Source organism: Prionailurus bengalensis, chromosome D3 (assembly GCF_016509475.1).
Source record: "Prionailurus bengalensis isolate Pbe53 chromosome D3, Fcat_Pben_1.1_paternal_pri, whole genome shotgun sequence".
NCBI lineage: Eukaryota > Metazoa > Chordata > Mammalia > Carnivora > Felidae > Prionailurus > Prionailurus bengalensis.
In genome coordinates this window covers 29,065,521-29,077,096 of record NC_057356.1, presented here as the reverse complement: position 1 = coordinate 29,077,096, position 11,576 = coordinate 29,065,521, and the positions used below count along the sequence as shown (strand labels likewise).

At 50.5% G+C, this 11,576-nt stretch overlaps 1 protein-coding gene across 1 annotated transcript; it reads left to right on the top strand.

The window, feature by feature from the left end:
• The first annotated feature begins 2,730 nt into the window (after positions 1–2,730).
• Positions 2,731–10,997, top strand: LOC122470486 (tubulin alpha-3 chain). Its single transcript, XM_043558153.1, has 5 exons — positions 2,731–2,834; positions 6,550–6,772; positions 7,655–7,803; positions 8,117–8,797; positions 10,600–10,997. The coding sequence occupies exons 1-5, from the start codon at positions 2,832–2,834 to the stop codon at positions 10,894–10,896; spliced, it is 1,353 nt and encodes a 450-aa protein (XP_043414088.1). The 5' UTR covers positions 2,731–2,831; the 3' UTR covers positions 10,897–10,997.
• The last annotated feature ends 579 nt before the right edge of the window (positions 10,998–11,576 follow it).

Below are 11,576 nucleotides of genomic sequence, written 5' to 3'. Positions count from 1 at the left end.
GCACCTGGGTGGCTCAGTCAGTTATGCATCCAACTCTTGATTTTGGCTCAGGTCGTGATCTCACGGTTTGTGGGTTTGAGCCCTGCTTCAGGCTCCCCGCTTACAGTGTGAAGCCTGCTTGTGATTCTCTCTCTCTCTCTCTCTCTCTCTGTCTCTCTCTCTCCACCCCTCCACCACTCATGCTCTCTCCAAATAAATAAATAAACTTAAACAAATAAGTCAACTACTCTAACTTTTCAAATGGATTGTGGTGATAGTTGCACAACTCTGTGAATATACTGCAAACCACTGGATTGTACACCAGTTTAAATGGGTGAGTTGTGGGGCACCTGGCTGGCTCAGTTGGTAGAGCATGTGATTTGATTTCAGGGTTGTGGGTTTGAGCCCCACATTGGGTGTAGAGATTGCTTACAAACAAAAAAACATATTTTTTAAAAAATGAGTGAATTGTATGGTATGTGGATTATATCTCAAGAAAGTTGTTACTAAACAAAAAATCATATTGTTGGATCCAATTTTGTAAAACCCATGTATAAGTATATACACAGGGGAAAAAAAACTAAGAACACCTTGACATATTAATAATGATTAGCTATAAGGTGTGGGTTTGGGGATGATTTTTATTTTCCTTATGTTATTCTTCATTTCCTACACTTTCTACTCTGAATATGTGTTACTTTTAAAACCAGAAAAAATAAATAGTACTTTAAAATGTGATACAGGCTACAATTCAGTTATGTATGTGGAATGATTGGAGCCGTGAGGGTGGAGGAGGGTGCTATAGACTGAATTGGGTCCCCCTGCCAAATTCCTACATTGAAGCCCTAACCCCCAATGCGACTGTATTTGGAAATAGGAGGCAATTAAGGTTACATGAGGTCATAAAGGTGGGACCCTGATCTGATAGGATTAGTGTCCTTGTAAGAAGAGACACCGAGAGCTTGCTCTCTCCTCCCACCCCTATAGGCAGACACAGCAAGAAGGGAGCCTTCTGCAATCAGGAAGAGAGCCCTCGTAGAAACCAACCCTTCCAGAACTTGACCTTGCATTACTCTCCTAGCCTTTAGAACCGCCAGAAAATAAACTTCCGTTACTTATGCTACCCAGTCCATGGTGTTCTGTTATGGCAGGTGACCTAAGATAGAAGGATTCACTCTCTTGGAGGGAAGAAGCAGGGAGGGTTTCTCCTGGTTTCCCTGGCTCTCCGTTGACCTCCTTCCATCTCCCTCCTCCCAGCTGCCAAAGCTATCTTTCTTTCAACGTTTATTTATTTTGGGGACAGAGAGAGACAGAGCATGAACGGGGGAGGGGCAGAGAGAGAGGGAGACACAGAATCGGAAACAGGCTCCAGGCTCCGAGCCATCAGCCCAGAGCCTGAAGCGGGGCTCGAACTCACGGACCGCGAGATCGTGACCTGGCTGAAGTCCGACGCTTAACCGACTGCGCCATCCAGGCGCCCCCAAAGCTATCTTTCTAAGGGCCGACCTAATCATACTCTCCAAATGTTCCCAAGGCCTACAGAAAAAGTCCAGCTCCTCTACCTGCTGTGTGCCCCTGCAGGGGCAGAGTTCCCCGCTCTTCTGTAAGAAGTTAAGGGTCTGCTCCAACATGCTCTAGGGAATCACCAGAAAGGATGTTGCATTCTGGTGATAAGTTTGGGGTTATGCCAGAATTCCTTTTACCCTGCTTTTCTCAGAAATAAATACACAGTGGATCCCAAAGAAAGTTAAGTCAGTCTTTACAGAATGGAAGAATCAGGTGATTGTACCAAAGTTCCCCCAAATGGACACTGCACTCCAACCCGGCCTTGGCGGGGGGAGCCTGGGGTATAGCCTCCAACTCCCTTGTCCCCAGAAACTCAGAAATCCCCAGATTAAAGAAGTAATCAAATCCTGCCTGGTTCCTGGGCGCTGGATGGCAAAGGCCTTTCTGCACCGGAGAAAGGGTGGACAAGAAAGCCGGGTGCAGATTTTGGGTATGAAGCTGGCATCCATCTTGTTGGTTGTTAGTCTATCTCAAGTCTCTTGAGATAGAACACACCTCCGTGGACCAGATGAAGCCACTTGAAGTAACAAAGTAACATCTGTGAACATGACTTCATGAGCCTCCAATCAACAGCGTCCACCTTCTCAGGAGACCCCCCCCCCCGGGCCCCCGGCCTGCCCCCAACTTTCCCCGTAAAACCCCTCGTTTATAAGCCATCAGGAAGTTCGGGACGTTGAACACTGGTTTTACGTTCTCCTGGGTGGTGCCACACCAACGAATAGCCTATCTTCAAGGCAAAAACTTGGTGCAAGTCTTTTATTGGCTTGCGAAGCACGGGAGAGCAGCTCTCCTTTGCATTGGTTACAGGTAGATGGTGGGCAGGCCTTGAGAGGGTGTCTCGATTGCAAAGACCGGAATCACGAGCAGACAGGTGAGTGGGCCTGGGCCTCCAAGCAAGAAGGCAGCACAAGCTTGACGTGAAGCCACGCGCACATTGAGGGCTTACGTGCACGAAAATGTGCTACGTCCCACGCAGAGAAAACCGTGACCACTCCCACCTAACATCCGAGGATGCATCAGAATGCTCGGCTTTGGCTAGGCCACAGCCTTCCCGCCAAAGCCATATCCAATCAGAAAGCACCATACTCCGCAAGTCAAGTAACGTCCAATCAGAAGCGGGATTCCAGGCCTAGGTCCGCCCCGAGGCACTGAGGACCAATGGGCACCTGGGCAGCGGCGGGCCAATCCCGGGCCGGGTGCACCGCGCAGGAGCGGCAGTTGGGTGTGTGGCATCGGTGGCAGCGGTTGAGGTCTGGTAACGGCGTTGGGCAGCAGCTGAACTCACCATGGTGAGGCCCCCCCACCTGGCCACTCTCGGTTCATAGAGGCCCAGGCAGGAGGGAGGATGAAGCCCGCCACATGAGGCCCCTGGGTGGGGCAAGACTGGGACAAATCCTAGGACCGGGGCGCTGTGTGTGTGTGTGTGTGTGTGTGTGTGGCGGGGGGGGGGAGGGGGGGCGCTGGAGATCGGGGGAAAGAGGGGGCTGGGCTGGGCACGGGAGGCCCAGGGCTGCCCGGACGAACAGATGATAGTCCTCTCGCTTGTTCTCTGGGTGTGCGAACCCTGAGGGCAGCGGCAACCTGGTAATGTCCCGGATGAAGGGGGGTTGGCGGGTGCAGATGTCTTCTCGAAAATTGTAACTTTATGAGCCAGGTTGGAAGCTGGGTGACCTTGACTTGTTGGGTGGCCTTGACTCAGTCTCTGAGGACAGCCGTTATGTTGAGTACCTGAGGCCTGGAAGGTGGTTCTCAAACGTTGGGGTCCCAGGACATCCCTAGAGTATGTATGTATGTATGTATGTATGTTAACGTATGTTTATTTTTGAGAGAGAGAGACACACACACAGCACAAGTGGGGGAGGGGCAGAGAGAGAGGGAGACACAGAATCCCAAGCAGGCTCCAGGTTCTAAGCTGTCAGCACAGAGCCCAACGTGGCATTCGAACTCATGTGATATGAGATCATGACCTGAGCTGAAGTCCAACACTTAACCGACTGAGCCACCCAGGTGCCCCTACAGTATTTATTTTTTTATAGAGTTTATTTGAGAGAGAGAGAGAGAGAGAAAGAGTGCAAGTGGGGGAGGGGCGAGGGAGAGGGAGAGAGAGAATCCCAAGCAGGCTCTGCACTGCCAGCCCAATGAGCTCAACTCACAAACCATGAGATCATGACCTGATGGGGAAGCAAGAGTCATGCTTAACCATCTTAGCCACCCAGGCACTCCATGGACATCTCTACAGTGTAACAAATTAGGACTCCAAAAAGCCTTTGTTTATGTGGGTTATCTCCATAGTCATTTGCCATGTTAGAAATTTTAAAAATATTTATTTACTTTCAGACAACATGCTAACATAAACACCAGATATCCAAGTTGCAATAGCCATAGTTTGTCGGCTCTTGCAAGGAAAATAACATTCTGTGAAAAAAGCTAGTTCAGTTGGCAACTGAAAGCACACAAGCGCTATTTCTTCAAACAGCTGTATTTCAGCAGGTGCACAAGTGCTTTCTGGATACTTTCCGTTTTATCACAGTACTTGAGGGTGGATGTTTTATAAAATAATCATTTTTTGCTTCATCATGAATATCCTGAAATGAAATTGCCCTTTTTTTTTTTTTTTTTTTGGTCTTTTTACCGTGAGTGCATAAGGGTGAAGAATCTAACGAACACTGGTATAGTTTGGTGCCACTACCTTGATTTGTACTAGGGCATTAAGAGTTTTACCCACTTTTTTTTTTAAGTTTATTGTTTTGAGAGAGAGAGCGTGAGAGAATCCCAGGCAGGCTCTGCACTGTCAGTGCGGAGCCCAGTGTGGGGCTTAAACTCATAAATGGTAAGATCATGACCTGAGCTGAAGTTGGATGCTTAATTGACTGAGGCACCCAAGCACCCCAGTTTTACCCACTGTTTGATTATGCACCATCAGTGGACACGGTGAAATGTGAACACGGTGAAAAGGGCTGGTTATCTCAGTAGTCCTACTGTGAAATGGCTTTAATTTCCAATTACCCTGAAGAGGTCTGTGGATCTCTAGTGGCCTGAGAAGGCCAGTGATTACTTTGAGGACTGTTAGCGGGTAGGGGATCAGCAGAAACAATTGACAGGAGGAAGAGAGCAGAAAGGTCTGCGCATTTGCTGTCTGGAAGCTGAAGCTTCTGGGTACATAGGGAACAAAGTAACCTGCCAAGAATATGAAGAGAGCAGTTGGACTGGAGCTTGAAAAGAAAGAGGATGAAGATAAGGCTGAGTAAAGTAAGGTAAAATTTTAATGATCCAGGTGAGGTTGGTGATGAATTTTTAATGGCTTTCTATTGAAAGCTAGGAATGATTTTTCTGACTGCTTTTCGTTAGTTCCATTGGATAATCAGATGGAAGTGGCCTTGCAGATCATGTAGCACACCAGCCCCCATTTTGTAAAAGAAAAACCTGAGGGATTTTCTCAGGGTACAGAGCTTCCTGTGATCATACTAGGGCTGAGTCCGTAGAAAACTAAATCAGGCATCCTGTGAAGCATAGGCTGCCTGGATTTAAGTAAGGCAAAATGAATAATACTGATCTGTAAATGGTGTGATTGTGTGGATTCCAAAAGACTTCCCAGAGTGTTGATGAATTTCTTCTCTGAAGGAGTGCATTCCTTGTCATTGGAGAAGTTCTTTCTGCAACTGAATAGTTCCTTCTGGGATGGATTCTTAGGGTATTGTGGCGTTACGTGAATCTCTATGCCCCTAATTGGAGAGTTGGTGTTTGTGTGATAAGAAACGGGACTTCGGGGGCACCTGGCTCAGGCGGTTAAGCGTCCGACTTCAGCTCGGGTCATGCTCTCACGGTCTGTGGTTCGAGCCCCGTGTCGGACTCTGTGCTGACAGCTCAGAGCCTGGAGCCTGCTTCGGCTTCTGTCTCCTTCTCTCTCTGTCCCTCCCCTGCTCGTGCTGTCTCTCCATAATAAACAAACCTTAAAAATAAAAAAAAATTGCCTGCCAAACTTAAAAACAGGACTTCAAGTTCTTGGTATTGTATATTAGGATTTAGGGTAGGTGGGACACCTTGAATTTTATTTGATCTCCTCTATGTATTTGTAAGGATAAGGTGTCTAAAATAGAACAAATGATTAATGACTGTACAGTTATGTTTATGGCAGGAAAGATAGGATACAGTCAAAATAGGTACTTTGAGTCTAAGGAAACCACCAAAGGACAGTGTAGTGTCCTACCGTTTGTGATGTCTGGTTGCCATTAACTCCTAGCCTTGAGGTGAAGGGAGTGGTCGCTAGAAGCTGAGAAGGTGGCTTTATCAAGAACACTGACCGCTGAAAGTTTGTGGCCTTGATAAACACACTCAGGGAGCCCATGGCAGTCCGGCAGGGTGGGAGCCAGGAAGTGAGCACCCTGACCACACTGTCCTCTAACCTCGCAGTCTCTTGCTGATGCCTGCCTTGGCTAATGCAACCAGAAGCCAGGTGCAAGGAAGCCCCTTTAATGCAGTCCAGATGGGTCAGCCTCCCTGAGCACAGCCCTGGGTGGAGAAAATAGAGGGTAGCTGTAGATGGGTAGATGGATGGCACACATATGGTGACCACGGGCACCTGGGCCATGGTGACCTGTGTCCAAGTCCACTCTTCCTTCCCTGATCTGTTACTTGTTACATTCTCTTTGGACAGGACACCATCAGAAACTAATCGCTATACTCTTTCGAGAATAACTGTGGCTGTATGGTGACTGTGGCTGTATGTGACTGTATGGTGTGGCGTTTATCATGGACATTACGTGTATGGTAGCAAACACTTCTGTGTAGGGGCTAAGTCCGGCACTTAGGAGCTAGGGTGGTTTAGAGCACCTCAGTTTTCATAGGGACTTGAAAAGGGTCACGTAAGCCTTCTGGGAAAGGTCTGGGAAAGCCATCGACAATGTGAAATACATGTAGATGTGTGTGTTAATATGGTTTCCATGCCATATAGCGTTGGTTCCCTTGAAGACAAGGGGATCTCAACGTTTGTGTTCTGGTTCCCAGCGCGAGTGCATCTCTATCCACGTGGGGCAGGCAGGTGTCCAGATCGGCAATGCCTGCTGGGAACTGTACTGCCTTGAACATGGAATTCAGCCCGATGGTCAGATGCCAAGCGACAAAACCATCGGTGGTGGGGATGACTCGTTCAACACGTTCTTCAGCGAGACTGGGGCTGGCAAGCATGTGCCCAGAGCGGTGTTTGTGGACCTGGAGCCCACCGTGGTCGGTAGGTACTCGGGCACTTGGGCGGCTTTCCCGGGAGAGTGGGAGAGCCTCCCTGAAGCCCCCTCCATGCCCTCTGTGCTCCTTTGAATCCTTTCTGCAGAAAGGACGGGGTGTACAAGTACACGCCTGTGGCTACATCAGGTGAGAAACTGAGGCTCCTAAGTTAGCAGAACCTGACGTACAGGAAAAACATAGGCTGGTAATAGATTCACTCGTGGCCGCCTCAGCCCCAGGCAGGTGGTTGTGTAGACTCCACCTGCGGGGTGCCCAGGCACTGGTCCCTCCTTAACGCTGCGCACACCAAAATGCTGCTGCGTGAGAACCTTGACCTGCATCTGACAGAAAGGTAAGTAGAGAACATTCGTTGGCTTCCTCCGGATTAGAAGGCTGAAGTGGTTGCCAGGGAGAGCTGCAAGGAGAGAGCACCTTTCAGTGGCCACCCAGGGGAAGACAGGATGTCACCCTAAAGCCTGTGAGAGGCAGGCCACAGAGGGTGCCCTGATGGGACTGGCCGGCCAAGGTCATGCTGACCTGGTGACTGTCTGGTATGTAAGCGATTCTTTAGTTACACTCTTTGAGGTAGCTGTGGGTAGGAGGACATACGTATGCACGTGCAGAATCACCTGTGTGCGGGTGTGAGTGGTTTCCCTTCTTTGAGGACCAGTCAGATTGGACTTTGTACCTCCACTTGACTTTACCTGCTGAGCCATAGATTGCTGTTGTGGTCTGCGTACGACGCAGAGACGTTTTCTACGAGACCCTGATGCCGCCGACCCGCGAGGAACGGCACGTGCTTGGTAGAGCCCGACGGTCCCCAAACCCACCCCTCCTGGTGAGTTGACAACAGGCTTGAAGCCCTGCGGCCCACGTGTCCTCTTTGTAGATGAAGTGCGCACAGGGACCTACAGGCAGCTCTTCCACCCAGAGCAGCTGATCACCGGGAAGGAGGACGCAGCCAATAATTACGCCAGAGGCCACTATACCATCGGCAGGGAGATCGTCGACCTGGTCCTGGACCGGATCCGAAAACTGGTAAGGGGGTGCCGAGAAGGCTTCCTGTGGACGTTGCCCCGGACGGGAGGGTGTGCAGGGAGGGTGTGCCAGGAGGTCGCTCTGGCCAAACCCCAGGCCAGAATCTTGAGTCCACGTTCCCTTCACGTGTGGCTTCGGTGCGTCCGTACATCTCTAACGTCTGCCTTGCTTTGCTCCTGAGCGTCCTGCACGTGCGCTGTGGACGATTTGAATGTGTGATCATCCCGCAGAGGCAAAGAAGCGAGCGTGGCTTGTCGGAGGTCGGCGGTGTGGCTTCCGCAGGCACTGACTCACGGTCTCTGGTTTCTCTCAGGCGGATCTGTGCACGGGGCTGCAGGGCTTCCTCATCTTCCACAGTTTCGGGGGCGGCACCGGCTCTGGGTTTGCGTCCCTGCTCATGGAGCGGCTGTCGGTGGACTACGGCAAGAAGTCCAAGCTGGAGTTTGCCATCTACCCGGCCCCCCAGGTGTCCACGGCCGTGGTGGAGCCCTACAACTCCATCCTGACCACCCACACGACCCTGGAGCATTCTGACTGTGCCTTCATGGTGGACAACGAAGCCATCTACGACATATGTCGGCGCAACCTGGATATCGAGCGGCCCACGTACACCAACCTTAATCGTCTGATCGGGCAGATCGTGTCCTCCATCACGGCCTCCCTGCGATTTGATGGGGCCCTGAACGTGGACTTGACGGAATTCCAGACCAACCTGGTCCCCTACCCCCGCATCCACTTCCCCCTGGCCACCTACGCCCCGGTCATCTCAGCTGAGAAGGCGTACCACGAGCAGCTGTCTGTGGCCGAGATCACCAATGCCTGTTTTGAGCCGGCTAACCAGATGGTCAAGTGTGACCCTCGGCACGGCAAGTATATGGCCTGCTGCATGTTGTACAGGGGGGACGTGGTCCCGAAAGATGTCAACGCAGCCATCGCCACCATCAAGACCAAGCGCACCATCCAGTTTGTGGATTGGTGCCCAACTGGATTTAAGGTAGGACTGGGTGATGTTGAGTGGTGTTACCGGTCAGCAGGCAGCCGACCAAGCACAGCATGCCCTTTGTAGGGGATGCCCTGTTCCATGGCAGCCAGCCCCTTGGTCATAAATCAGTGAGCCGGAGTGATAATTTATTCAGTGGTGCCATTTGAACTCCCTTCCTGAGTTATCACATTGTGTATCTGCGTGAGAATTTTCTGTTTTAACAGAACAGAAAGTTTTTGGAAGGATTTTTGTTGCCGCTTCCGGGTGAAAGAATTAGTGTGGGAAAAATAGTTTGGACTTAGAAATGTAGCAGTTTTCAAGGGCATTTTGATAATTGATGTGGATATTTGAAATTGGGGTATCACTGTAAACATCAGTGTTCCTAAATCCCACGTCATTCTTCAGGCATAAGGAAATTAAACCAAATCTAAATGTCCCACGCAGCATTTGATTTAACGAAAAATGGTCATGGATGTTTCTGGAAGAAATGGCAACATACTCATTTCTCTGTTAGTAAGATTGGCAAGTTTGGGCAGAGGCTGCCTCCAACACAGTTTGTGCCAGTCTTCCATCTGATACAGAATAGGAAACTTGCTGTAGCTCTTCAGCTTTGTCCAGTACTTGGACGCTAAGCTGTCGATGCTTTCCATCTGGGAAAACGTTGCTTCCCTCTGCCTTGCTTTCCATGCCGCCTAGCTGGCTCAGACCTTACTGCTTCTGGTGGGCTTGCTGCAGCGGGTCCTTCACTAGCCCTTCCTATTCTGGGTTCAGGGATCGGCACAGTTGGCAGACCAGCCACGTAGAGTTTTATGTGGACACACCCACACCTGTTCATTGGTGTCTTGTTGTGGCTGCTTTTGTGCTCCAAAGAGAGAATTAAGTAATTGTGACAGAGACCATGTGGCCCAGCCAGCCTAGAATATGTGCTGCCTTGCTCTTTTTTTTAACACTTATTTTCATTTTTGAGACAGAGAGAGACAGAGCATGAACGGGGGAGGGTCAGAGAGAGAGGGAGACACAGAATCTGAAACAGGCTCCAGGTTCCGAGCTGTCAGCACAGAGCCCGACACAGGGCTCGAACTCACAGGCCGTGAGATCGCGACCTGAGCTGAAGTTGCACACCTTAACCAACTGAGCCACCCAGGCGTCCCTGTCTTGCTCCTTATAGACAAAGTTTGCCGACCCCAGCTCTAACTGACCCTGTGTATTCCTGCCCAAACCTCTGGTCGTGGTGTCTCCTGGTTTGGAAACTTAGAATGCCTCCCCTTTTGGACCCAGCCCTCGAATATCACCCCCTTTCTCCTACTTAGCACACACATAGGCCACCTCCTGTTGCAGTAGTAGCAACAGTCCTAGGACCTGAGGGTGTGCCTGTCGCCCTGTTATGCACAGGCTGGCTCATTTGGTAGGAGACCGGGGGTATGATCTCCCCTGGTGATACAACCATAGTACTCTGAATCGAGTGGAAAAGGTTTCAGCTACAGAAATGAATCCCCATCTTGTAGAAGCCTATGGGGAAAATAACATGAGCAATACAAAGCAGCGTCCCCTTTTAGAAGAAGCAGCCCTGTTACCTGAGCACCTGTCACGTGTCTCAGTTGCTGGGACACAGCCCTTCAGGCAACTTGGGACTGAGCCGGGAGCCAGGGCTCCTTTTCCCCAGTTTTCCTGGTCTGGAAACCGGCACCCTGCTCACCTGACACCTTGCCTGGCACAAAGAAGGCACCTGCATGTCTTTTGTTTCCATGAAAGCAGCTACCATTTCTGGGTTTGACAGAAGTTGCACAGACTGTTTTCTTCCCCTTCTCTGGCAGGTGGGCATCAACTACCAACCCCCCACCGTCGTCCCCGGAGGGGACCTGGCCAGGGTGCAGCGGGCCGTGTGCATGCTGAGCAACACTACCGCCATTGCCGAGGCCTGGGCCCGCCTAGACCATAAGTTTGACCTCATGTATGCAAAGCGAGCCTTTGTGCACTGGTACGTGGGGGAAGGCATGGAGGAAGGGGAGTTCTCCGAGGCCCGGGAGGACCTGGCAGCTCTGGAGAAAGATTATGAAGAGGTGGGTGTGGATTCCGTGGAAGCAGAGGCTGAAGAAGGGGAAGAATACTGAATGGGGACATGGCTGGCAGGCATTCCTGTCTCCCTCTCTCTCTTGCCACCCTGCAGCACAGGTGGTTTTCAGTTGTTTCCAATTAAAGTTTCTGTATGAAACTTCGGTCTATTGTGATGCTCATTTGGGATACACTCATGTGACTGCACAGATGGGTAGGACCCCAAGGCCTGTCAGGCCGTGTGGAAAGCTGTCCTGGGCTGCACTGTGAGTTTTGTACAGCACTACCTACATCTGTAGGGAGCCAGTGCATACTTGACATGATCTGCATGGCCTGGGGAAAACAGTTCTTTCCAAATTGAGGTTCCAAAGCACAAAGATTGCCTAGATTCTAGCAAAACTGAGTTAGGCTTTCAATTGAATTTGCAATTTTTCAGGTTTCTCTGTTGATGGCACATGGTGACTAATGTGTAAGTTTGGAACTGGAGGTTGAACACCTGAGGTCCATGGAAGGGGGCTGTCCATAAAGTCCTTAATGCTATGGGTCAAATGTTGTAGGGTGAGGACATTGGGCAGGGGCGGGGGGGGGGGGGTGTTGGAGTTTTATTGGATTCTCCATGGCATTCACAGTCACAGGGTGAGCTCTAGATTACGGCTCATCTTTGGCTTTACTGTGCACGTAACCTGTAAGACAGCATTTCCACTCCACCCTCAGACCCTTGCAGCTCTACCCTGGGAAT

What these genes read in the sequence shown, in the direction of transcription:
- LOC122470486 (XM_043558153.1), top strand. An exon ending in CCTGGAGCCCACCGTGGTCG is followed by an intron (nt 6,773 to 7,654) that starts GTAGGTACTCGG and finishes TCCTCTTTGTAG; the next exon opens with ATGAAGTGCGCACAGGGACC. An exon ending in TGGACCGGATCCGAAAACTG is followed by an intron (nt 7,804 to 8,116) that starts GTAAGGGGGTGC and finishes GGTTTCTCTCAG; the next exon opens with GCGGATCTGTGCACGGGGCT.